The following is a 27,946-nucleotide window of genomic DNA, read 5'->3' as shown; positions in this document are numbered from 1 at the left end:
CTTTCTTTAATCCAGTAGACAATGAGAAACGCTGATTTGGGTCTATGGCATAATAGGAAGTAGTATGCCACATACTGCGTGTGGGAGTTGTGCAGGAGAGATTGGAAAGTGAATGCGTCTAAGACTGGGAAGACCAGTTTGGAGAGGCTATTGCACTGTTTTAAGTAAGAGATAATAAAGCCCTGCACCAGGTGGAGAGCAGAAGGAACGCAGAGAAGACGCAGGAGAGGCACATTTCAGAGAGAATCCAGCATGCAATGGATGTCCCACACAAGACAGAGAGATGCAGGTAACCGGAGCCATTGACACTAACGGGTAAATCTCGGGAAACCGCTGGTTTCGGCTACCGGCCAGTTACAGGTTTGAGGTGCTCCTCGCTGCCACCTTCCCTTTTTTATACTCCTCTTTTTTTCATGGCCGCCTCTACTTCCCTCCATCTCTCCCGCGCTAGTAACTGAGCTTTCAGTCATCGACCTGACCCTGCGTTTTCCCTCACGCTCCAATTCTACTTCCTATAACTGCCTCCCACTGTACTCTCACAGTCAGGATGACCACGGGTCAGGCCCTGGGGCTGTGGGACACTCCACCCGCCAGGTCCCCTATCGCCTTCGCCTAGGCAGCTGCCATGCTTGCGCCCCCACGGCTCTAGGGCCAATAGGCAGGCCCTACTGCTGGGACTCGAACGGCTATTGGTTGGCCGAGCCGTGGTGAGAGATGGTGCGGTGCCTGTTCTTGGCCCTGCGGAGAGCTGTGGGCGGTTGTTAAGGCGACCGTTCGTGACGTAGCGCCGTCAGGCCGAGCAGCCCCCAGGCGATTGGCTAGATAATCGAACCATCCTCTTTTATTGGTCAAAGGCTCGGCCGGCTCCACGCGTGCGTAAGGCGAGGGTTCCTTCCGCTCCGTGTCTCCGTTGACTGCAGACGGGCGGAGCACCGGCGCCGGGGTTCGGTGGCCTCTAGTGAGATCTGGAGGTGAGGCGGCTGGTGATCAAGAAGCGGGGCCGGGGCGGCGGGGAGCGGGGCGAGATGAGTGGGAGTGGGGTTAGGGCTATTTTGGTGGCAATTCTGGAGCTTCCCTCGGCCCTGGGAAGTGGCTGCCAGCAGCTCCTGCGGACCTGGAGGGTGCTGCGGTTGCGCTTTGTTGGTGTGGCGGCCCGGACCCGCGGGGACTGCAAGGAATGTCCTTGAGGCCCGGCAGGCCGAGCGGCGACCGGCACCAGTGTCGGAGGAACCCAGGGTCCCGAACTCGGTTTGAGAGGCGGGCGGCGGTCTGGCCTCTTGGTGACTGTGCTCATCATCTGTGGACCCGCGGGGCGTAGCCGCGTTCATCGGCCCTGTTCAGAGTAGGCAGTGCTGGCTGCATGGTCGCGATAATCGGGGCGGAAAGGGTGTCAGGCAGGGTGACCTCGGAGGCCTCTGGATTCGAGAAATGCTAGGGGTCTGTGGGGCTTCTGGGTTGGCGGCTCGCAGGGCAGACGGGAGAAGCGCGGCTGCTGGATCCGGGCATTCACGCCCAGGAGCTGCTGTTCGTTCGCGCCTTTCTTTTACGTGACGGGCAAGATCTCTGTAAATGCTGCTGACTAACTTAGAGCCATAAAGAACCGTGGATTGGTGTAAATGTGTCCGGTTATTTACAGGAGAACGGCTTGAGAGGATGTGGAACCTAACGTGAGGATTCGCACAAGGACTCAAAAGATTCTTCTTTTTTTTTTTTTTGATAAGGGGCGTAGTCTCCTTGGTGCTGATGTTGTTTTAGGAAAAATGTACCTTGGAGATAAAAATATAGAACAGTTAATTTCTACAGTAGGAGGAGGTCGATGTACTCCATTCTTAAGTAGTCGTTTGAAATATTTCAGGATTTGAGGATATGCCTTCTTAGACATGGTCCTGCAGAGTCGTAGGAAACATTTATTTATGGGCTATACTAAATGTGCATGATTTCGGCGTCCCACAAGGTAGAGAATGTACTTTTTGTTTACTTATGAATTTATTTTCGTCTCCATGCAATGAAAGGCATTTTGCAATTTAGAGATAATCTAGCAAAGGCCTGGACAGTACTTTGGGCATAGACTGGATTTTGCAGGCCTGCTTTGTTGTCGTATTCTTCCAGAACTTATGATAAACTTGGTGGTCAAGACAAATGGGAATTAGTAACATGAAGGTTAAACAAAATTGCACATAGGTTACAGCATTAACATGAAAATTGTCAGGTGTTTGGGATAACCATTTCAAGATAAGTCTGTGAGTATGCCTGCATCCACACACTCTTTGTATTATTCCTTTATGGTCTAGTTTCTAGACCATAGATAGCCACATTATGGAATCACATGGTCTACTTAGGTTGACCCATGTGAAATTGCCAGTATTTAAAATTCAACTGACCTACAAAAATAGCGTTTCGTATTATTCCATTTAATACTTATCTTTGTCAGAGAACTTTGGAGCTCTAGCTTCGTAAGTGAATGAAGAGATATGACTTAAAAACAGCATGTAATAGAATGTGAGCTAATTGGGTATAGAATCCGGGTTTCCTGATTACTAGTGCAAGATTTTTTTTTTTTTCCTTCTCTCTGGAATACCAGCTTGAGTAGCAGAATGCTAGATCCTGTTGGGATTGAAAATGACTGCCATATAAGACGCAGTTCTTGCCTTCAAAGAGACAAAATGTACACATTTAATTAATTTGAGAACACTGTAAGATAGTATATAATCAAATACTGGAATGTGCAATGCAGGCGGAGTGCTGAGTAGGAGGAAGTAGGATGCCAAAACATCCTTTTCTGCAGTTGGTCGTGGTAGGTGGTTTCTGTAGCAGATTGGATTGACATTTAAGCATTATCCATTCTTTTAATCTGTAAATGTTTGCAGCATACTTTTTAGTCTGAATAAGTAAGGCATACCTTGCCTATTTGTTTTGTTTCTTTAAGTGAAATTAATTTTTATTGCAGTGTTGCATAAATACTGTCAACTCAATTTGCAGGAGCTATCCTGTAGCCTGCTTGTTCCATTTGCAACTGCTGATGAAGGTGGAAGATTGGATTCTATGGCATGTAAATTGCTTTGCATAATCACAGGGCAATGGGGAGGATGTTCATGAGAAATGAGACTGTTTATAATTATGGTTGCTTTTGACACACCCTTATAAGATTGCTCAGTTTGTTTCCAAATAGGTGGGGTTTTCTGTGTTTAGGGATGGCTGACAGGGTCATGTGTAATTTTTTTCCTTGAATATTGCAAAGATGACTTTACACCTAGGAAAAAAGTCCCAGAATTACAATGCCACCATAAAATCTTTTGAGGGAATACATAATGTGTCTAATGTATAATTATGGGTTTATGATGTTAAACCAATTTGTTCACAAGTTAGTGTTCCTACGGGGTTGCAGCTAAGATTTTAATTCAAATGAATTAACTTTTTAATAATAATGAATCTGATTGACATAATGAGGAAAAATCTGAGCTGAAGTGTTTTTTTTGCAGGGAAAGAGGGTTAGAAATAATGTTGACCTAATTTTGAAACACGTAGTTAATTTACTTTCTGGAACTTCGATGCTAGTTGATCCTGTAGAACAATTGGTAGAGTTGTGTTTTAAATGTAAGAAAGAAATTATGTGATAGAATACCATCATGAAAATCTAGCCTTTTACTTTTAGTGAGTCTTTTGGTTATAATTAAGTAGGGTTCATATCTAAGATTTGATTAAAGATTTCCAATATTTTAAGTCCAAGTACCTGCTAATTTAATAGAAAGGATTTTGTTGCTGTTGTACATTTTCCAGGATAGTTCCAAGTTGACTGTCTCTAATCTGAAGATCTGAAATCTGAAATGCTCCAAAATCTGAAATTTCTTGAGCACCAACCTGACACTTAAAGGAAATGCTCATTGTAGCCTTTGGAATTTGGATTTTGGATTTTGGATTAGGGTTGCTAAGCTAGTAAATGTAATGCAGATATTACAAAATTCGAAAACATCCCAAATCTGAAACGCTTCTGGTCCCAAGCATTTTGGATAAGGGATACTCAACCTGTATGTAAAATGTTTCTCCTTCCCGTACCCCATTAATATGTTCCCTGAATGCTCTGCATTTAGCCTTAAACTAGAGGGCATGGGTTACATCCATATCTAGGTGCCTTTAAAAAAAGTCATCTTTAGGTCTGTTTCAAGATGTGTCATAAAACACATGCTGCTATAGTTTAAGAATTTAAGCCAGCATTTGTTGAGCAATGCTATGTGTGAGTGCAAGGTGCTGGAGGGTAAATTGATGAATAAGATTCAGGGTGGAAGGTTGAAAAAGCATGAGTAAACACAGGCAGGTACACGCCACATTTATATTCCTTTAGGTACTGCCAACTTTTTAAAACTGTGACCCACAGTAGGAAACACATGTTAATTTAAAAGCCAGACACACACTTACGTATGTATAGTTTCTTGAAACCTAGTTTTAAGAAATAATACCTACCCATACTACCTGGCTTACCCAACAGCTATTTTTTATAATATTGTTTTCTATTTAATTTTATTTAAAAATGTTTGTTCTTATTGATGAAATTGATGTCATGATCTAATTGATCCAGTTGTTGTGGATCAACGGTTTGAAAACTATTCAGCTAGTGGTGTGGTATGGCTGAAATGTAGAGAACATGGAGTGATGCAGTGAGAGATGACACTTGATATTTGCTTTGGTTCCTTAAAGCTACTCTTTTTTGTTTTCGGTCTTTCCCCTAACCCTTTATAAATAGATGAATGCTTTGTTTCACTTACTTGATTGCCTTTTTATAGTCTGTCTTCAACAGATGAATCACTTTCTTAGTTATTACTAAATATGAGATTCATTTGAATTCTTGCTAGAGTGGCAGTTAATGAGCTTACTTTTTAAGTCTTTTTGGTTGATTTTTGCAGGTTACTAATATGCTTTATCACAGGCATTAATTTTAGTGAAAGAAGTAAGACTTGCAGGTTTATTTGTGGAGACCAATGGTAATATAAGATTTTTTTCAAAATCAGAATATCAGAATTATTATTTAGCAAACAGGAAATTTAGTCATGGTAGTCACTAGATCAAAATCTTCTATATGTTCTATTGGGAATTTTTTTGAATGCTATATACAGATACTTCAGCCAGTCATCCTCTTCTACTACTCTTCTAGCTTTTGATTAGTTGTGAAAGTTGGGAGCTTTTCATGTCTAATGCTTTTCTACTCGTCTTCTAGCACTATTGTTGATGATTCTGCTAGAAGAAAAGCAGCCACCACAGCAAAATTCTTACCCTGTTTTATTAATGTAGAAACATCTATCAGAAAAGACTTTTTTCTGTTGACAGCAATGTTAGGAAGGTTTTATTAAACATCCTTTTGCTAGTGACATTCTGCCATGTTTTATGGAATGAAAAAGTACAAGAGGTCCCTGCCCTTGAGGATCTTATAAACTAACATGATTTATAGCAGGACACTCAACAAGTAGATTCTTTGGTGTTTACCTTTTGTGTAATCAGAATGTAGATGATCAAGAAGATACTTAACATGCATTTTATATCTAGGTAATTAGAAAATGTGAATAGCTGTTTCTCACTTGTGTTTTCTGCTTGATTGCTCTTCTACTTGCAAGGCTCAGGTAATAAGGTTGAGCTACTTACCTGGTTTGATCTTAAGTGTTTGAATTCATATACTTTTTAAGAAATGGCTGCTTTAAAGTTGGTTGCCAGTGAGTAGTAAAGGATTTATTGTTTGAATGAAGAAGTAATAACATAGTTCTCTTAATTTTATAATTATTTTCCAGAATTATAAAGAACAGTATCAAATAGTCATATGTATAGGACACTATGCATACAAAGCAGGGTTTATAGCATACTTTTCCTTAAAATCTTTTCCTAAAACTACAGTGAGCTGTATAGCACACTTTTCTTTAAAATCTTTTCCTAAAAATACAATGAGCTGTATACTAAGTGTTCACACTTGATATTCCTTCCAGGATCCACGGATTCTGTATCTACAATGTTGTCAAGACTTTTTCGAATGCATGGCCTCTTCGTGGCCTCCCATCCCTGGGAAGTCATAGTGGGGACAGTGACACTGACCATCTGCATGATGTCCATGAACATGTTTACTGGTAACAGTAAGATCTGTGGTTGGAATTATGAATGTCCAAAGTTTGAAGAGGTTAGTGAATTTAATTTGATATTGACTAAAGTAAATTACATTTTCAATTCTAAAGAGCCCTTAAGCCCTTATATGGGACCACATAATTTTTAAAAGTTATGAGTAAAACCTTTTTTTTTTTTTGAGAGGGAGTCTCCCTCTGTCGCCCAGGCTGGAGTTCAGTGGCACGATCTCGGCTCACTGCAAGCTCCGCCTCCTGGGTTCACGCCATTCTCCTGCCTCAGCCTCCCGAGTAGCTGGGATTACAGGCGCCCGCCACCACGCCCGGCTAATTTTTTGTATTTTTAATAGAGACCAGGTTTCACCATGTTAGCCAGCATGGTCTCGATCTCCTGACCTCATGATCCACTCGCCTTGGCCTCCCAAAGTGCTGGGATTACAGGCGTGAGCCACCGTGCTCGGCCGAGTAAAATCTTTAGTATGTAGGAACTTACCTCAAATTTCTGTTTATATGGAATGCACTGGAAATACATATTTCCAGTGCATACAAAATACAATATTTTGCTTTCTCTTCACAAATGAGTGTAATTGACTTTATTTGAGAAATACATCTTTTATAAGTAACTAATAGTCAAAAATGAGTGTGGGCCAAGTGTAGTGACTCATGCCTGTAATCCCAACACTTTTGGAGGCCAAAGCAGGAGAATTGTTTGAGCCCAGGAGTTCAAGACCAACCTGGGCAACATAGTAAGACCCAGTCTTTAAAAAAATTAAAGGCTGGGCGCAGTGGCTCACGCCTGTAATCCCAGCACTTTGGGAGGCTGAGGCAGGTGGATCACGAGGTCAGGAGATCGAGACCATCCTGGCTAACACGGTGAAACCCGTGTCTCTACTAAAAAATACAAAAAGTTAGCTGGGCATGGTGGCGGGCGCCTGTAATCCCAGCTACTCGGGAGGCTGAGGCAGGAGAATGGCGTGAACCAGGGAGGTGGAGCTTGCAGTAAGCCGAGATCGCACCACTGCACTCCAGCCTGGGCAACAGAGCAAGACTCCATCTCAAAAACAAACAAAAAAAAACTTAAAAAATTATCTGGATGTAGTAGCATGCACCTGTAGTCCTGCTACTTTGGAGGCCATGGCAGGAGGATCCCTTGAACTTGGGAGGTTGAGGCTGCAGTGAGCTGTGATTGCACCCCTGCACTCCAGCCTGGGTAACAGCATGTAACCCTGTCTCAAAAAAAAAAAAAAAAAAAAAATTGCAGTGATGTATTGGCTTACCACAGTGGTTTTGATTAACAATTGGATTTAATTTTTGATTTGCATGTTTGATATTTTTATTGGACTTGTAGTGTGCTTACATTTATGTTCTCATGACAATATATAAATGAATTGCACATGCAAAATAAAAATTCTTAGTTTTGATTTCTTATTTTAAAAGTCAGAGCTATTGGAATTTCCTTTTCTTTCTCTCCTATTAGGATGTTTTGAGCAGTGACATTATAATTCTGACAATAACACGATGCATAGCAATCCTGTATATTTACTTCCAGTTCCAGAATTTACGTCAACTTGGATCAAAATATATTTTGGGTAATAGTTTTACATGTTTAACTTCTGGTGTCATTAGATTTTTGATGTGCTGTAGAAATAAACCTGTTCATTCAAATCATGTATTTGGAAATACGTGTGTTGCTGAAAGTGTGCTGCGTGCATTTAATAGTTTCCTTATTATTGGCAATTAAACCTTCTGAAATTTGAGACCTTAATAATTTGGAGAAAACTAGTATTATCTCAGAATACTGTGTGAGACTGTTATTATTTGTGTAGTAAAGGATAAAGGTTTTTCAGTATTGAATTTTTGTCATTTTAGGTATTGCTGGCCTCTTCACAATTTTCTCAAGCTTTGTATTCAGTACAGTTGTCATTCACTTCTTAGACAAAGAATTGACAGGCTTGAAGTAAGTATTAAAAACCTAAATATACTTTCTGTCAAAATACATTTTAAAAAACTTTTCTTCTCCATGCTGCAAAGGCACATTTTCAAAAGTTAAGAAAATAAGGGGAATTTTTTTGTTTAATTTTACTTTTAGCTAATTTTCATAACTATTAACATTTTGGCATATATCCTTTTCTACTGTTTTTATACTTAAAGAAAATATCTGACATCATATATATTGTTTTATAATTTCTTTATGCATAATAATAGTTTATCAACATCTTTACCTGTCCCTTTTTTTTTTGAGACGGAGTTTCGCTCTTGTCACCCAGTCTGGAGTGTAATGGCATGATCCTGGCTCACTGCAACCTCCACCTTCTGGGTTCAAGCAGTTCTCCTGCCTCAGCCTCCTGAGTAGCTGGGATTACAGGCACCTGCCACCATGCCCATCTAATTTTTGTATTTTTAGTAGAGACTGTTTTTCGCCATGTTGGTCAGGCTGGTCTCCAACTCCTGACCTCAAGTGATCTGCCTGCCTTGGCCTCCCAAAGTGCTAGGATTATAGACGTGAGCCATTGTGCCCGGCCTCCATGTCCTTAATGTTAAACTAAATTGTTTGTAACGGCTATATGTATTCTCTTCTGTCTAAACATCTTGTAGTTTATTAATCATCTAATGTTGGACTGTTAGGTTATTTAGTTTTTTTCATTAATAACAACTCTGTGATTAATGGTTTTGTAACTACATTTTTGTTCATATTCATAATCATTTTCTTCAGATACATTCCTAGGAGTGAGACAGTGGTTTTACTTTTTTTTTTTTTTAAGAGCTTTTTAGTGCTGTCATTGCCAATTTAGTTTCCAGAGAGTTTGTTTAGTTTATCCTTCCACAGGTAGTGATTAATGAAAAATTTTTTTTTTGTTTTTTTTTTTTGAGACGGAGTCTCGCTGTGTTGCCCAGGCTGGAGTGCAGTGGTGCGGTCTCCGCTCACTGCAAGCTCCGCCTCCCGGGTTCCTGCCGTTCTCCCGCCTCAGCCTCCGAGTAGCTGGGACTACAGGCGCCCGCCACCACGCCCGGCTAGTTTTTTTTTGTATTTTTAGTAGAGACGGGGTTTCACCATGTTAGCCAGGAGGGTCTCGATCTCCTGACCTCGTGATCCACCCGCCTCGGCCTCCCAAAGTGCTGGGATTACAGGCTTGAACCACCGCGCCCGGCCGAAAATTTTTATATATTCCACTTTTTTTCCCTACTGGTAATCCAAGGAGGTACTTTTTACCAAGGATGATCTTTTGATACAAAATTATCAAAAGGTGTTTAAATGTAAATATACTTACATTTTAACATTAAAAATATTTTTAAACAAATATTTTGAGCAACTGTTATGTTTAGCTTTGAGGATGCCGAAGAAATATAAGGTATACCTTTTTGTCTGCAGAAAGGTACACATACTACAGGATCATACAATATAGAGGGGGAAAGGTTTTGTTCTAAAAAGAATTTTTTTAAAATCATACTTTTTCTCATTAAATTTATCTGATCATTTTGTTCTTTTCCAGTGAAGCTTTGCCTTTTTTCCTCCTTCTGATTGACCTTTCCAGAGCAAGTGCATTAGCAAAGTTTGCCCTCAGTTCCAACTCACAGGTAAGTATTATTTATAAGATAGGAATGTGAATAGTATTCCTTTTTTCAGTTTACATTAATAGGAAGGATTAATAGAGTTTCTTCATAGTCCAAGATTTAAGAATTGCACAAAGTTTTAAGTTTAATTCTCAAGTCCCAAGACGGGTCTCCATAAGGACCCCAGGAACAGTCCCCTCTATCTAACAACTCAATTATGATTCTGTAGCTACTGGAATTTGGAATTGCCTCCATTTTTCTTTTTGAAAGTTTTCAGAAATTATGGTAAAAATTTTTGGGTAAATAAGAGTGTTTTCCTAGTGAAACACATCAGAGAGCAGAACAGGATCTAATGGAAGAGAACCCCAGGGTTGGTTGATTGATTGATTGATTGGAGATGTAGTCTCACTCTGTCGCCCAGGCTGGAGTGCAGTGGCGAGATCTTGGCTCACCGCAACCTTCTCCTCCTGGCTTCAAGGGATTCTTCTGCCTCAGCCACCCGAGTAGCTGGGATTACAGGTGTGCACCACCATCCCCGGCTAATTTTTGTGTTTTTAGTAGAGATGTTTTGCCATGTTGGCCGGGCTGGTCTTTAATTCCTGACCTCAAGTGATCCACCCACCTCGGCTTCCCGAAGTGCTGGGATTACAGATGGGAGCCACTGTGCCTTGTCAGACTTATTTTTAAACCCCTTAAATTAACACTGGCGTTATTTCCTATTTTAAGTTTCTTCTTAATGTTCATTAGTCACTTTGAAGAACCTAACCTTTTTAACAATATTATATCAGAGCATCTTGAGTATAAAATAGTACACAATTCTGCCCTGATTATTTATTGATAATGTGTATGATCATTTGAACATGTTAACAAGGAAATGAGTTTGGTTTTATTAATACTAATATGATCTCATAAAAAATTTGCAACTAAGCTTCTGCCATGGTAGGCAAAAATATAGAATGTTGTAGGATTTAATTATGTGGGATTTAAATGACAGAGTTAATGCACGACCTCAAAGGAATATTCCTAAGAAATATCTTATTCAGTGGAAAGGGAATCAGGGCACTATATGTTCTTTTTTAAAAATTTGGCTGGGCGCAGTGGCTCACCCCTGTAATCCCAGCACTTTGGGAGGCTGAGGCAGGCAGATCACCTGAGGTCAGGAGTTCGAGATCAGCCTGGCCAATGTGGTGAAACCCTGTCTCTACTAAAAATACAAAAATGAGCTGGGCATGGTGGTGGGTGCCTGTAATCCCAGCTACTCGGGAGGCTGAGGCAGGAGAATCGCTTGAACCCAGGAGGCGGAGGTTGCAGTGAACCAAGATTGAGCCATTGCACGTTGCACTCCAGCCTGGGAAACAAAGTGAGACTCCATTTCAAAACAGAAAAAAAAATTCATTTTTAAATCTGTCATATTACCATTATACTTTCTATCTTGAATACCTGTTAGTTTTATCATATTGTATATTTTACTCTTTGAATAGTAATTTGATATTAATATAAGCCATAGGATGCTCTAACATTTAAAAAAGTTATTTTGTCCCTTGCCCTCATTGATATGTTTGATCTGTTTTAGGATGAAGTAAGGGAAAATATTGCTCGTGGAATGGCAATTTTAGGTCCAACGTTTACCCTCGATGCTCTTGTTGAATGTCTTGTTATTGGAGTTGGTACCATGTCAGGTTTGTAGGCAATTTTTGCCATATTTTAAAATAGGTATGTCACTAAAGAGGAAAAAGAACATCTTGGATTTGTATTATTTATTGTTAAATTTTGACTTTTAAATTACTCTTAAAATTTTTTATTATATTTGTGATATTTTTGTTCATTTGCTTTCTTTTGTTTGGTTTTTTTAACCAACATGGCATTCCAAGGCTGGTCTGCAAGACACCTTCCAGGCCCTGCTGTTACTTAGACTCAACTGGTGACTTGGTTTTTTGTGTTTTAATTATCATGTAGGGAGAAAAGAGTCAGGAATTGGACAGATCTGAGTAAGATTCACCTAATAAGGTGATTGGAAATATTTAATTCAATAGTAAGCAGTACATCTCAGCAAGCACCCAGCATTGGCTTCAACATGTTTCTTCATTCTTAATTTGGATAGTAGAGAATTAGATATTAATATCAAACATAGGACTTCATTATGTAGAATAAAAATTACAGCCTGGCATGGAAATTTGCCAGAAGGAATATATTATGCTGTGTGAAGGTCTCCTAATCATTAGGACTATATTTTATGGCTTTCTCATAAAGACCATACTTAGTTAACTACTGTGTATTTCCTGGTACCTTAGAGCCCTCAATGAGATGCCTCATTCTTTCAGAAGTAAATTATCTAACTTTTAAGGGTGTCAATTATTGTCGTGAGTTTAGGCCTTTTCAGTGGATAGTATTTTAAAAATGTAATATTGCTTCTAACTTTCTGAGAGTAAATTATTATTTAGTTATTGTTTTATTCAACAAAGATTTTATTTAGCAGATAAAATATTTTTTAATTTTAAAAATTTACTTACTTTAAAATTTACTTTTGGGAGTACAATTTTGTGAGTTTTGATCATGACATAGTCATGTAACCACCACTACACTCAAGAAAAAATGTTGATAAGGTGAAAATGTACTTGTATGATTTTATTCAAGCAAAAGAATATATGAGAAGAGAATTTGCCAGGAAGCAATAGTTGGGCCATGAAACCACGGGGTTATTCATTGAAATAATAATGATGTGAAAAGCAGTTGGGCTATGAGTTTTGTCATGATATGGTCAGAGAAGTAGACAAAGGAAGTGATTAGATTTGTGGTTGGAGAAGGCAGTGAGACATTTACAGCTATACAGAAATGGTATAATTAGAGATTTGGGTTAGGGTAGAAAAGGACAGATTTAACACATAGTAACTTGGAAGTAACCCTTTGAAAAAGCCAGTACAAAAAGTAGAAAGTCTTAGCTTCTTGGATACATGTGGATTGGTGCTGTTTCTTTGTGTATAGAGAGACTTATCTGGGGACACAGTAAGGAAGAATGCCTGGAGAGCATATGGCAACAAGATGAGTGAATATTGTGCAGAGAGAAATAGTAGATAGTCAAGTCATGAAAGCATTGGTCAAGTATGGTTTCGATGGCCTCAAGTTTGAAAAGATACTCAGTTACCATTTAAAATGTAGTTTGATTTATAATGCTTTTGTTATTGTGATTGTGTAGCCTCCTGAATTTCCACATTTGAGGGTAATTGTGGAATTAAAAAAAATACAATATATGCTTGTTCTTCAGTCAATTGATATCTTAAAATTTAGGAAATAAAATACAACTTTGAGTTTTTGTGAGCAGTTTTTATAGGACAATTTAAATTTATGTTTCAAAGCATTGTTATGTTTGACATCAGAAATATGTTTTATATTATGCTCAAGTTTATTTGTAAAGTGAGAGAAGGATTTGGTGGTGATCTAAGGTCTCTTCTAGCCTGTATAATTCGGTTGTTTTCTATTTGAGATTACCAAATGATACCTTAAGCATTTTGTAGTGGAATATGTTTGTTAATTTTTAATCTTGAGTTGCCATTTTGTATTATATCATTTTCCAAACAGATGAATAAAATAACCAAAATTATAAGAACTTCAGTAGCCGTCATAGAGGTTATATTGAAATTAGAGTTTGTTGGTACACAAAAAATAATTATTTTGATCTTATATCAGGACTGGCATAACTGGGAGGATATTCCACTTATATAAAAAATCCTTGGTTAATTGGCAAATTGCTTTTCTCCTAACAAGTGGGATTAGATCAATAGTGTAACTGGGGTTTTGCTCCATTAGAGTAGCCTGTGCTCTCCTTATTTCATAACAAGGCACTACTGCTTGACAAAAAGGAATTGGAAACACATATGTTTATCAGTTGTGGATTAAACACTACCATTCTGCCTGGCATTATGATACTGGGGACATGGGAGAAGGCAAGAGCTTTGCCCTTGAGGGACTTAGAGTTCTGTGGTTATTCCTGCTGTTCCCTAAGGCTTGGCATCACCTCTGAGTTGCTAATTCTATTTCCAGTAAATGGCAAGGAGCTTAATATTAGTATTGATATTTTCATGTATTTGTCTACCTGAAGGAAGACAAATGTATCCTTGTGATACATGCAGCATCAAAAATACATCCACTTAACTAGTTATATCTTTAATTTTTCTCTAACCAGGGGTTCGTCAGCTTGAAATTATGTGCTGCTTTGGCTGCATGTCAGTTCTTGCCAACTACTTCGTGTTCATGACTTTCTTCCCAGCTTGTGTGTCCTTGGTATTAGAGGTAAGACCAGTTCTTACATATGGCACTAGTAGAAGAGTAATATTTCTGCTTACATCAGTTACCTGAACAGAATCAATACCTTCTAATGTCACACTGACTTTATTTGTAGCTTTCTCGGGAAAGCCGCGAGGGTCGTCCCATTTGGCAGCTCAGCCATTTTGCCCGAGTTTTAGAAGAAGAAGAAAATAAGCCAAACCCTGTAACTCAGAGGGTCAAGATGATTATGGTAATGACATAGTTTTCTTCTCCTTTTAGTATCCTCACTTCCAATCTCATTGTTTTTAAGATTTCTTATTTTCTACAATTTTTGGCCCATTCAATGATATTGCACCCCCTTCTTCCTTTTTTTCTTAATGTGTTCATTTCTTTGAGGCTCCTGGTCTTTATTAGCCCCTCTCTCCTAAACAAACTTTTTAAGTTCCTCCACCTTATCTCCCTTTGAAAGCCTGTTCTTTGGGATGTTTTCAGTAGTTCAGTGGGGTCACTGCTTTATTTAGTTGCATAGCAAACTTGGGGCTTTTTTTTTCATGGTAAGAGGAAGCTATGAGAGATAATGGCTGGTTGTCTATTTGCTAGGGATAAGAAATTTAAGTTCTGTTGATATGCAGAGGACACATTATTTTTAAAATTTTATTTCAGTCTCTAGGCTTGGTTCTTGTTCATGCTCACAGTCGCTGGATAGCTGATCCTTCTCCTCAAAACAGTACAGCAGATACTTCTAAGGTTTCTTTAGGACTGGATGAAAATGTGTCTAAGAGAATTGAACCAAGTGTTTCCCTCTGGCAATTTTATCTCTCTAAGTAAGTTAACTGAAATCTACTTTGTGATATATTAATCATAGTACTCTATGCTAATACAAGTTTAGATTGTATCCTTTACGTTTCTGAATAATATTTTAATTTGCTTTCTTTTATTTAGAATGATCAGCATGGATATTGAACAAGTTATTACCCTAAGTTTAGCTCTCCTTCTAGCTGTCAAGTACATCTTCTTTGAACAAGCAGAGACAGAATCTACACTCTCGTTAAAAAACCCTATCACATCTCCTGTAGTGACACAAAAGAAAGTCCCAGACAACTGTTGTAGACGTGAACCTGTGCTGGTCAGAAATAACCAGAAATGTGATTCAATAGAGGAAGAGACAGGGATAAACCGAGAAAGAAAAGGTAACTTGTTATTCTCTTCACTTTCAGTCCTTCATTGCTTCTTCAAAAAGCAGTCTGTTTTCAAAATTATGTGCCGTGTTGTGAGATTTCTTTTGATCTCTTGAACAGTTGAGGTTATAAAACCCTTGGTGGCTGAAACAGATACCCCAAACAAAGCTACATTTGTAGTTGGTAACTCCTCCTTACTCGATACTTCATCAGTACTGGTGACACAGGAACCTGAAATTGAACTTCCCGGGGAACCTCGGCCTAACGAAGAATGTCTACAGATACTTGGGAATGCAGAGGTGAGGACGATACATAAACTCCAACGTGGCATTTTTCATTACAAAGGAGCTTTTTCAAGGAAGAAAAATCTAGTATCTGCTGAACAATACAGCTAAGTTCTGGGCACCATGTAACATAACTAACAGATACTATCTTCTTTCTTTATTTCCCACAATCTTGAGAGGTAGGTAGAATTATCTGTTTCTTAGATGAGAACGTTGAGGCTCCAGTATGTTTAATTTCCCCGAGTAGTACATCTAGGAAATGGTAAAGCTGATAGCGGGGTCCAAGATTTTCTGACTCCAGAGTCAAAACTCTTTCTAGTTTATTACTGTTTATCATAGAGATGAGCGACTACTGTATTCTCATAGGTGTGTTGAGGCCTAGAAAGAGTTTAACACAGAGACAAGTTTCAAAGATAGAAGAAAGTTTTTGTTTTATTTTGTAAGCTTGATACCCATGAGGAAGCTTGCTTTTGTTTTTGAGATTTGAACAGGGTCTTCTACCTGCATGACCATATCAATCTACTCATGCTTTCATGCAAATAATCATGTTCCATCCATGTCTGCTTAATATGATTAATTCTTTCTTTTAAATATATTTTAATACATTTATTGGTAAAATGCAATTTTTCACCAGTTTTATTGAGGTATACTTGACAAATGAAATTTTATTTTATTATTATTATTATTTTGGGAGACAGAGTGTCACTCTGTCACCCAGGCTGGAGTATAGTGGCACCATCTGGGCTCACTGCAACCTCCACCTCCCAGGTTCAAGTGATTCTTGTGTATCAGCCGGGATCCCGAGTAACTGGGATTACAGGCATGTGCCACCATGTCTGGCTAGTTTTTGTATTTTTAGCAGAGACGGGGTTTCACCATGTTGGCCAGGCTGGTCTCAAACTCCTGGCCTCAAGTGGTCTGCCTGCCTTGGCCTCCCAAAGTGCTGGGATTACAGGCATGAGCCACTGCACACCCGGCCTACGTTCTTTAATCATATACTTTTTAGCTGAACTTAGTCATTGTTCTTTAAACACAGTTCCCAACTCTGGGTTTCTATTGTTTTTGTCATCTGATGTGCCTCCGCATCTCCAGGTGCTCACACCTTCAGGGCAAATGCTAGCATCTATGAAATCTATCTCAATTCCGCCAAACAGAAGTAACCTTTCTTTTCTGAAGCATCCTTTATATAGAGACTGCATTTTTAATGGCAGTTGTACTTTGTTGCTTATATCATATTTACATGAGTATCTCCATTATTAGACATCAGGCTCTTAGAAGGCTAAGTCCATGTCTTGAGAAGGCTTTGGATTTCGTAGGTGCTCAGTAAACTTTAAGAGAATGAATGAATTTGCACTGACAATACATAAACCAGCTAATGTTTATCTTACTATTCTTTTGAAAAATTAGACTAATATTAGTGTTTGCAAAGATCCTTGAATAAACCCACAGGTAGTAGTCACAAAATTGAATTACTGGTACCAGTTTTGTGGAAGATGGTGATTGTGAATGTGTGTGTATATATGTGTGTATGCATATGTATGTATATCACCACCACAAGCAGAGTCAAGAGACAGCTAATAAACCAAGAGAAAATATTGGCAATTTATATTTAAAGGCTAAAGGGCTAATCTGTAACATATAAAGAGCTCCTGCAAATTGATGAGACTAAATTTTTATCTGATTTTTTAAAAGCAGATAATATAATCAGTCTATTGTCAGGAAAAAAGTACATATGGCTCTTAAAAATGTGAGAAGGTGATTAACTTCATCCTAAGAGAAATACAAATTAAAATTGTACTTGAGATATTTTCACTCATCAGATTGGCAGTAATCCCAAAGTTTAATAACATACTCTATTGAGGTTGTCAGGAGAAGTCTTTTCTTGTTTTTTTTTTGTTGTTGTTGTTGTTTGTTTCTTTTGAGAAGGAGTTTTGCTGTTGTTGCCCAGGCTGGAGTGCAATGGCGTGATGTTGGCTCACCGCAACCTCACCTCCCAGGTTCAATTGATTCTCCTGTCTCAGCCTCCCAAGTAGCTGGGATTACAGGCATGCGCCACCATGCCTGGCTAATTTTTTATTTTTAGTAGAGACGGGGTTTCTCCATGTTTGTCAGGCTGGTCTCGAACTCTGGACCTCAGGTGATCTGCCCGTCTTGGCCTCCCAAGGTGCTGGGATTATAGGCATGAGGCACTGCCCCCAACCTGGAAAGGTCTTTTCTTACGTTGGTGGTGAGAAGGCAATTGGACAGTGTTAATTCAAATTAATAAATTTGTAAAAATTATAAAAATTTATAAGATTATAAATGTTTATACCCTTTGGCCCAACACTTGTGTGAATTTATACCCATATATGTGCGTGTGTGTGTGTGTGTGTGTATATATATATGTGTGTGTGTGTGTATTTATAATCATGCATAAAAATCTCTGGATGGATACTCAATAAAACAGTGGTACCTATTTATGTGTAGGTAGCAAAGAACTGGGCAGATGGTAGACAGAGATGGGATGAAGACTTTTTGTTGTATCTCTTTTAATATTTAGTTTTTAAACCATGTGAATATCTTGCCTGTTCAGGATATTAAAAATAGAAAGTTTAACTAGAGTTTAAACAATAGCGGTTACATCTGACACACACTTGAAACCTTGCTAAATTCACGTTTATTTTTCTTTTTATGGTGTATTAGTGCAAGCCTGTCTTTGTATTGTAAAATCTAATGATAATGGTATTTATGTTATTTTTGTTTGGCATTTTTTGTATTAAAATGAATTGTTATTTTGTGGAGGTATCTTTTTTTTTTTTTTTTGAGATGGAGTCTCGCTCTGTCGCCCAGGCTGGAGTGCAGTGACCGGTTCTCAGCTCACTGCAAGCTCCGCCTCCCAGGTTTACGCCATTCTCCTGCCTCAGCCTCCCGAGTAGCTGGGACTACAGGCGCCCGCCACCTCGCCTGGCTAGTTTTTTGTATTTTTTAGTAGAGATGGGGTTTCACCATGTTAGCCAGGATGGTCTCGATCTCCTGACCTCGTGATCCACCCGTCTCGGCCTCCCAGAGTGCTGGGATTACAGGCTTGAGCCACTGTGCCCGGCCCCGGAGGTATCTTTTATTTAAAAACTACAGTGATTTAATTTAAAAATTACATTATTTTAACTTAGCATTGTTTATATTAAATGGTTTATAACATGAAATACAGTCCTTCAAGCCTTTTGTTTCATCTCTCTCTCTAACCCCAATTTCATTTTTTTCTCCATTTCTTTAGAAAGGTGCAAAATTCCTTAGTGATGCTGAGATCATCCAGTTAGTCAATGCTAAGCATATCCCAGCCTACAAGTTGGAAACTCTTATGGAAACTCATGAGCGTGGTGTATCTATTCGCCGACAGTTACTTTCCAAAAAGCTTTCAGAACCTTCTTCTCTGCAGTACCTACCTTACAGGGATTATAATTACTCCTTGGTATGTTGTTTTCTTGATTAAGAGAGGTTTGCTTTGTATGTTTTTAATCTTTTTTTTTTCTTTTCTTTTCTTTTTATTTTATTTTATTTTTTTATTATACTTTAAGTTCTAGGGTACATGTGCATAACGTGCAGGTTTGTTACATATGTATACTTGTGCCATGTTGGTGTGCTGCACCCATCAACTCGTCAGCACCCATCAATTCATCATTTATATCAGGTATAACTCCCCAATGCAATCCCTCCCCCTTCCCCCCTCCCCATGATAGGCCCCAGTGTGTGATGTTCCCCTTCCCGAGTCCAAGTGATCTCATTGTTCAGTTCCCACCTATGAGTGAGAACATGCGGTGTTTGGTTTTCTCTTCTTGTGATAGTTTGCTAAGAATGATGAGTTTCGTATATGTACATAGTTTTATAAAACATTTTCCTTTTAAATCATTTTACCCTAATTTTTTATTCTGCTTATGATGTAGGTCATAGAAATTAAAGATATTTTTCCTGTTTTTATAGTCATTACTCAAAGATTTTAGTATGTTAAACACTGTTTAAAGGTCAATTAAAAATTTTGTTTAAAAAGAATACATACTAAATAGTTATTAATGACAAGCTGAGATGAGTTTTTGTGCATTTTACTATCTAGATTTTCATTTGGTGCCTGACTTTACCTTGTAGGTGATGGGAGCTTGTTGTGAGAATGTTATTGGATATATGCCCATCCCTGTTGGAGTAGCAGGACCCCTTTGCTTGGATGGAAAAGAATTTCAGGTTCCAATGGCAACAACAGAAGGTTGTCTTGTGGCCAGCACCAATAGAGGCTGCAGAGCAATAGGTGTAAGTTGGCATTTATATATTTGCCAGTTTTAAAATACATCATGGGCAAGGCAATGAGAAGAGTTTTAAGGACAATTAGTTGATACCTTTTAGGTCAAGCATGAGCATTTTTGGGTAACATGTGCTTGCTTCTCTAACATATACTGTGCAGCTTGGTGGAGGTGCCAGCAGCCGAGTCCTTGCAGATGGGATGACTCGTGGCCCAGTTGTGCGTCTTCCACGTGCTTGTGACTCTGCAGAAGTGAAAGCCTGGCTTGAAACATCTGAAGGGTTTGCAGTGATAAAGGAGGCATTTGACAGCACTAGCAGGTGTGTGAGCGGATTTGTATGTACATTTATGTCTATTTGTTTATTTTAGAACCAACGTCATTTTCTGTGATTACCAAACATAATTGTTAACATATTACCTCCTTAAGAGCACATAACAGAATATCAACTTTAAAGCCATTCATTTAAAATGAGTAATATTTATGCTTGGTTGGGGGGAAAAAGAATCTTGATTCAAATGAATAGCTCCGCAGAGGTAAATTAGTAAGAAAAAAAAAGTGTGAGCTAGTAATTTTGATTAGACTGTTACTTTGCCTAGGAGAGAACTGTCTTAGAAAAAAAGATTTTCCAAATAGGAGAGAAGTATTAGTATAATAGACTTACTTTAAATAAAGAAAATTAAATTTATAAAGTAACATAATCAATGCAAATGATAACCACAATATAGTTCAAGCTAACACATTTGTTTTTATGTGAACTGTGTAAGTTTATTAAGAAATAATTGTGATGGCGCAGTGGCTTATGCCTGTAAGCCCAACACTTTGGGAGGCCAAGGCAGGCAGATTACTTGAGGCCAGGAGTTCGAGACCATCCTGACTGACATGGCGAAACCCTGTCTCTACTCAAAATACAAAAATTGGTTGGGCATGGTGGCCTGTGCCTGTAATCCCAGCTACTCAGGAGACTGAAGCAGGAGAATTTCTTGAACCTGGGAGGTGGATGTTGCAGTGAGCTGAGATCACGCCATTGCACTCCAGCCTGGGTGACAGAGCGAGACTCCATCTCAGAAAAATAAATAAATAAAGAATAAAATACAATCTTTGCATCTTTTATTTATAGATTTGCACGTCTACAGAAACTTCATACAAGCATAGCTGGACGCAACCTTTATATCCGTTTCCAGTCCAGGTCAGGGGATGCCATGGGGATGAACATGATTTCAAAGGTAAGTGTAGGCAGAGTATCTGAAAGTACTTTTATTAAAAGGTAAATATTGATTGATATAACTCATGTTATATCAATCAGGCATTTGTTGATTGGTATTCCTTACATTTGATAGATTTAATTTAGACTTGGCATTACACATATCCTGAGTTTACTCAGGACTGGGAACAGTCTTAATGTTGACATTTCAAAACTTTATCTAGTTAAGAGACCACCTTTGAAGCTGACCTCTTCCAGAGACTTCAAGATTCGTCTTTAAGAACACCAGTATAATCCCAGTACTTTGGGAGGCCAAGGCAAGGAGATTGCTTGGGGTCTGGAGTTTAAGACCAGCCTGGGCAACATAGTGAGATGCCATCTCTACAAGCAATAAAAAAAAAATAGCTGGTCATAGTGGCACATACCTGTGGTCCTCGCTACACGGTAGGCTGAGGCGGGAAGTTAGCTTGAGCCTAGGAGCTTGAGGCCAGCTTGGGCAATGTAGCAAGACCCTGACTCCATTCATCCATCTGTCTGCCTGCCTGTCCATTCATCTGTCCGTTTTCAAGTTAGGATATTTTCTACTTATGTGGGGTTTACAGCCTAATAAACCTATCAGAAGTCAAGGAGCATTGCCAATAAACAGTATGGCAGTTGAACAACTTAAAAATAGAATTACCATGTGATCCAGCAGTTGTACTTCTGGGCATATACCCAAAAGAACTGAAAGCAGTTCTCAAAAAGATATTTGTACACCTATGTTTGTAGCAGCATTTTTCATAATAGCCATGAACTGGAATCAACCTAAATGTTCATTCTTGGATGAATGGACAACAAATTAGATATATTTGTATGTGTATGTATGTATATGTCTATATAAAATGGAATATTACTCAGCTTTAAAAAGGAAGGAAATTATAGCACATGATACAACATGGATAAACATTGATGATTTTATGCTAAATGAAATAAACCAGTCACAAAAAGACAAATACTGTATCATTCCACTTGAATGAGGTGTCCAGAATAGTCAAATTCATAGAGACAGAAAGAGAATGGTGGTTATCATGGGTTTAGGGAAGGGGAAAATGGGTGGTTGTTATTTAGTAAGTACAGAGTTTCTGTTTTATGAGATGAAAAGAGTTCTGGGAGCAAAGACATGGAACCGGCCCAAATGCCCATCAATGATAGACTGGATAAAGAAAATGTGGCACATATACACCATGGAATACCATGCAGCCATAAGAAAGGAATGAGATCATGTCCTTTGCAGGGACATGGATGAGCCTGGAAGCCATCATCCTCAGCAAACTAACACAGGAACAGAAAACCAAACACCACACCTTCTCACTTGTAAGTGGGAGTTGAACAGTGAGAACACATGAACACAGGGAGGGGAACAACACACACCGAGGCGTGTCAGGGTGTTGGGGCAAGGGGAAGAGCATTAGCACAAATACCTAATGCATGTGGGGCTTAAAACCTATATGACAGGTTGATGGGTGCAGCAGACCACCATGGCACATGTATTCCTATGTAACAAACCTGCACGTTCTGTACATATATCCCAGAACTTAAAAAAAAAAAAAGAGTGCTGGGTATTTGTTGCATGGCAGTGTGAATATACTTACCACCGTGTACCTAAAAATGGGTAGGATGGTAAATTTTATGTGTTTTACCACAATAAAATTATTTTTTAAATTGCCAATAAGTATGTTTTGGGTTATTGAGGTATGAGTCGTTAATTGAATTAATTCTATTTAATTGGAAGTCATTGGAAAGCTTATTTGTATTTTATGTAATAAAGCTCAACGACTTTCCACCTCACAAGATCGACTCTTATGACCCACTTCTCTTTACAGACTACATTACTTGGGGTTTTAGGTAACAGCTGAATAACTAGAAGATGGAATTTATTACTCATTCCCCAGTGACATATAAATATGAGTATCCTTATTGAGTATTTTTAACATTATCATTTTTTATCTACATCCTATTCAACAATGACTACAAAGAACTTGGTTTTCTTACCAAGAAAGAAACACATTAGGAATCTATACCTGACCAAGAAAGTAATTGTGATGGTTAATAAAACAGCTGTTACTTTTGTGCTCAGTTTCTTTGAAGTATAGTTATTATACTTAGAAATATATCATAGATACAAATAAATTCTTCCCATAAGGATGAATATTTCATGCATTTAATATGTGTGCGTTTTGGGTTCTTGTTAACAGGGTACAGAGAAAGCACTTTCAAAACTTCATGAGTATTTCCCCGAAATGCAGATTCTAGCTGTTAGTGGTAACTATTGTACTGACAAGAAACCTGCTGCTATAAACTGGATAGAGGGAAGAGGAAAATCTGTTGTTTGTGAAGCTGTCATTCCAGCCAAGGTTGTCAGAGAAGTGAGTGACTGGATGGATAACTTATCTTTTTTATTTTGTAATCTTTAATTGTATTTAAAACTAGGGTAAAGGAGTATTAACATTTTAAATAAAGTTAAATACATGGGACAGTGTTTTCCATCAAAGATGACTGTTGTACCTTGCCACCTGTCTATGTGTATCTAATCCATAGGAACAAACTTTACTGATTTTTTTTTTAATTATTATTTTTTAATGGAGGACAGAACTTGAATGGGGCCACATCTAAACTTTGTTTTCTGGAGGTGCAGAAAGATAGATTTGGGTAACATTCCCCGAACCTTGTGGAGGAGCATCTGAATGTACACAGCTCTGTTTCCTAGGTGTTAAAGACTACCACGGAGGCTATGATTGAGGTCAACATCAACAAGAACTTAGTGGGCTCTGCCATGGCTGGGAGCATAGGAGGCTACAACGCCCACGCAGCAAACATTGTCACTGCCATCTACATTGCCTGTGGACAGGTGAGCTCTCCAGCCTCCACTTCTCTTTTTACATCTTTCTGAGTGAAAGAAGTATATTGTAGATTTTTTTCTTTTCTTTTTTTCAGGATGCAGCACAGAATGTTGGTAGTTCAAACTGTATTACTTTAATGGAAGCAAGTGGCCCCACAAATGAAGATTTATATATCAGCTGCACCATGCCATCTATAGAGATAGGAACGGTGGGCGGTGGGACCAACCTGCTACCTCAGCAAGCCTGTTTGCAGGTATGATGTATCAGGCATAGAGTCCACACGCCTAGTTCCGACTCTGGGTTTCTCTTTCTAGCTGAGATTATGTATCACTCACCTCTATATTTTAATTGGTCTTTTCAAAACTCTTTTGTCATATCAGCCTAATCCATTGTGTCCAAATAAGCATGTTTCAGCTTATGCTTAGATAAGAAAGTAGATGAAGAGAGCAAATGAATGTTCATCTACTGAGTAAAGGGTACTGCCGGTCAGGCTGTGAATATGATGTTAGCTATGGTATTATGCACTGTCATTCGTGGCTGTCAAGTCTTGGAAAGTTAGTACTTCCAGTGGAGTCTAGTTCTATTCTGATGCCATTTTTAGTTGCCCCGTTTTTAGTTGATTGAGTAAGAAATTGTTCATGATTTTAAGGGTGAATCTTGCAGTGTCTCTCTCTGGCTACAGATGCTAGGTGTTCAAGGAGCATGCAAAGATAATCCTGGGGAAAATGCCCGGCAGCTTGCCCGAATTGTGTGTGGGACCGTAATGGCTGGGGAATTGTCACTTATGGCAGCACTGGCAGCAGGACATCTTGTCAAAAGTCACATGATTCACAACAGGTAATACCCAAAGATATATTTAACATGTTTTCCCTATATTTCAAAAAATATGCAGTTACTACTACTACTTACTACTTACTACTCAGCTACTGTAGTCCCAAGTTAAAATTCTACATTCCTGATATTTATATATTGCTACTTTGTCATTTTCTACCATAGGTCGAAAATCAATTTACAAGACCTCCAAGGAGCTTACACTAAGAAGACAGCTTGAATAGCTTGACAGTTCTGAACTGGAACACGCGCATTGGGTTGAAAGGACTAACATAAAATCTGTGAATTAAAAAAGCTCAATGCATTGGCTTGTTGAGGATGAATAGATGTGATCACTGAGACAACCACTTGGTTTTTGACTCTTTCAGAGAGGTCTCAGGTTCTTTCCATGCAGATTCCTCAGATCTGAACACAGTTTAGTGCTTTACATGCTGTGCTCTTTGGAAAGATTTCAGCAAGAATATTGTACGTTAAAGCATCAAAGATGTTAATCTACAGCTCACCTCTGAAGGCAAATACAAGCTGGGAAAAAAGTTTTGATGAAATTCTTGAAGTTCATGGTGATCAGTGCAATTGACTTTCTCCCTCACCCCTGCCGATTGAAAATGGATTTTAAAATTATACTGTAGCTGACGAAACTCCTGATTTTGTAGTTAATTTAGTAAGTCTGGGATGTAGAACTTCAAGAAGCAAGAGCTAAGTTCATATTTGTAAATTAATTCTTCATTTGGTGCTGGTCTATTTTGATTTTGGGGGGTAAACAGCATTATTCTTCAGAAGGGGACCTGTTTTCTTCAAGGGAAGAAACACTTATTCCCACACTACAGAATAATGTGTTAAACGTGCTAAATAGTTCTGTCAGGAAAACAAATCACTGCATTTATCTCCGCAGGCTATTTGTTCAGAGAGGCCTTTTGTTTAAATATAAATGTTTGTCTAGATTGGCTATAACATGTCTTTCAGCATTAGGCTTTTAAGAAACACAGGGTTTTGTATTCATTACTAAAGATATCAGAGCTTTTAATGTTGCTTAGATGAGGGTGAGTGTCAAATGCAAAGAAGACTGGGACCTTAGAAGTCAATGGAGAAACACAGTTTTGAAAGAAAAATACCATTTCTCTAAGCCAACTTTAATTGCTTAAAAGACATTTTTATTTAGTTGAAAAATCTAGTTTTTTTTTTTTTTGTAAACTGTATCAAATCTGTATATGTTGTAATAAAGCTTCTTATGCTAGTTTATTGGAAGTGTTCAAGAAATAAAAATCAACTTGTGTACTGATAAAATACTCTAGCTTGGGCCAGAGAAGATAATGTTCTTTAAGGTTGTCCAGGAAACCCTGGCTTGCTTGCGGAGCCTAATGAAAGGGAAAGTCGACTTTCAGAGCCAGTGAAGGAGCCACGTGAATGGCCTAGTTCCTGTGGCCAGGAGGTTGGTGACTGAAACATTTACAGAGGGCTCTTTGATGGACCCATGAACGCTCTTAGCTTCCTCAGGGGATCAGCAGAGTTATTGAATCTTAATTTTTTTTTAATGTACAAGTTTTGTATAAATAATAAAGAACTCCTTATTTTGTATTACATCTAATGCTTCAAGTGTTGGTCTTGGAAAGCTGATGATGTCTCTTGTAGAAGATGGACTCTGAAGAACATTCCAGTAAACCACGGCAGCATGGAGAGCCTCTTAGTGATTGCGTCTGCAGTGTTACTGTGGAAGATTTACCTTTTCTGTTGTACGTAAAGCTTAAATTGTTTTTGTTGTGACTTTTTAGCCAGTGACTCTTTTTCTGAGCTTTTCATGGAAGTGGCAGTGTTGAGTGTTCATTTTAGGACTGTAATTAATATCTTGCTAAATTAATGTTTTGTACAATTACTATATTGTATACATTTTGTTATAGAATACTTTTTTTCTAGTTTTAGTAAATAATGAAAAGGAAGTTAATACCAATAAGTGTAAGCAATAACCTTTTTTTCTTTGGATTAATCCTAGCCCTGCCTGAGGTCTGGAAGCTTGCAAAGTCTGGTCATAGTAGTAACCTGTGACCACTCTCAAACTCTAAAACATTGATAGCAGCATTCTATTGCATTAAAATCAGCTTTCTTAGAGTGTTTGATTAGTTCAGATTTATGTCAACTAGACATCTTTTGGATAGTGAGAGTGGGAGGGCTAGTTAAGGAGAAGAGGGGCAACCACAACCAAACAGCCATTGCAAACATTTAAGCTGTGTGAGCTGAATTGGAGAGGGGAATTTGTACAGCTTAGTATAGCTGAGGATGGCCTCTTTAGAAATTATTGTGAGTCAGTAATTTACATAAAATGATTGACTACACATTTTTGCTGTAGTTAGAGGTAAAAAGGTATGTATGAGCCACTAAGAAAGAACCAAGGCCCGGATACTAGAGGGTCAGTTTGAGTTTTTCTCTGAAATGACCTGAGGTCACCTGTATGTTCAGCCCTCTCCAGGGTGGAACAGGCTGGACAGAAGAGAGTGAAGGATCTTCAAGCCTGCTTTCCGCCTGGGTGATAAGCTGAGCAATGAGATGCATGTGGCAGAACAGGATGTTTGATTTCAGGAGACGATACAGGATTAAATCCAAGGGGCACATCTCACACTGAAGGATCTGAGTTTAGATAAGAGGACAAAGAACAGCAAAACACATCAATACCAATCTCCTGAGCATTATGTTCATTGTGGAGTTTTTTTTTAATGACCAGTGTTTCTCGAAGTATGCTCCTGTGCTAGGTAAGTCTTGAATTTATTAATTATTTTGCCCAGTTAGCAAAAATAATGGGTAACCGCTACACTGGAAGCCGAGAGAAGATGGCAGATGATTTAGTTTGCAATTATGTGTTTAAAGCTTAACGGATTGCGTTTTTCATTTTGGTGTGCCTGGAACACAGCCCTCCTACCCCCTATACCTGCTCTTTTCCATCCTGTGCAAGTTTGAGAGCTGCGGGGGGAGGTATGGGCACTCTTGCATCAGGATGTGAGTTTTCTAACAGCTGCTCCCTAAGGCCAAAAGAAGAGCCTCACACTAACGCTGGGGTTAGGAGGCTGAATACAAAAGATGGCTTTAATACTGTGCTCTCAAATGAGTGTGCATCCACCCAGAGGACCTGCTTCAACAGACTGCTGGGCCCCACCCCAGCGATTTCCTAAGCTCTTGTTCTGGGGTGGGGCCAGAACTTTGGCAGTTAACAGGTGCTGCTGCTGCACTAATAGGTTGGAATTTCAATATGAGGTACCTGGTGGGGCTGTGAATGAATGGTTTTACAAAACTTTATTCAGTAGCACAAGGTTGGAAAACACCCGGGGAGAGACCAAGTGTTGGCTAATAAAAATTCAATTGGAATTAACCCTAGAGAGATGTAATAACTAACTAGAAAATGTTACTTG

At 38.7% G+C, this 27,946-nt stretch overlaps 1 protein-coding gene across 3 annotated transcripts; it reads left to right on the top strand.

Annotated features, from left to right (window-relative positions):
• Positions 1 to 26,496, top strand: HMGCR (3-hydroxy-3-methylglutaryl-CoA reductase). Of its 3 annotated transcripts, none has more exons than XM_011959239.1 (20): positions 1 to 289; positions 5,967 to 6,154; positions 7,573 to 7,684; positions 7,965 to 8,052; positions 9,587 to 9,671; positions 11,221 to 11,326; positions 13,828 to 13,934; positions 14,044 to 14,160; positions 14,574 to 14,734; positions 14,853 to 15,100; positions 15,209 to 15,387; positions 18,626 to 18,820; positions 19,492 to 19,650; positions 19,802 to 19,959; positions 20,758 to 20,863; positions 23,076 to 23,246; positions 23,588 to 23,728; positions 23,815 to 23,973; positions 24,403 to 24,557; positions 24,717 to 26,496. In XM_011959239.1, exons 1-20 carry the CDS (start codon positions 253 to 255, stop codon positions 24,769 to 24,771), a joined length of 2,727 nt encoding a protein of 908 aa, XP_011814629.1. In that variant the 5' UTR covers positions 1 to 252; the 3' UTR covers positions 24,772 to 26,496. The 3 variants fall into 3 exon arrangements, with proteins under 3 accessions (XP_011814629.1, XP_011814630.1, XP_011814631.1); XM_011959240.1 differs by lacking the exon at positions 1 to 289 and adding an exon at positions 839 to 971; XM_011959241.1 differs by lacking the exons at positions 1 to 289; positions 19,492 to 19,650 and adding an exon at positions 839 to 971.
• Positions 26,497 to 27,946: the final 1,450 nt, after the last annotated feature.

Source organism: Colobus angolensis, unplaced genomic scaffold (genome assembly GCF_000951035.1).
Source record: "Colobus angolensis palliatus isolate OR3802 unplaced genomic scaffold, Cang.pa_1.0 Scaffold49, whole genome shotgun sequence".
Lineage (NCBI taxonomy): Eukaryota > Metazoa > Chordata > Mammalia > Primates > Cercopithecidae > Colobus > Colobus angolensis.
The sequence above is the reverse complement of the archived record's forward strand: the minus strand, read 5'-3'. Positions and strand labels throughout refer to the sequence as shown.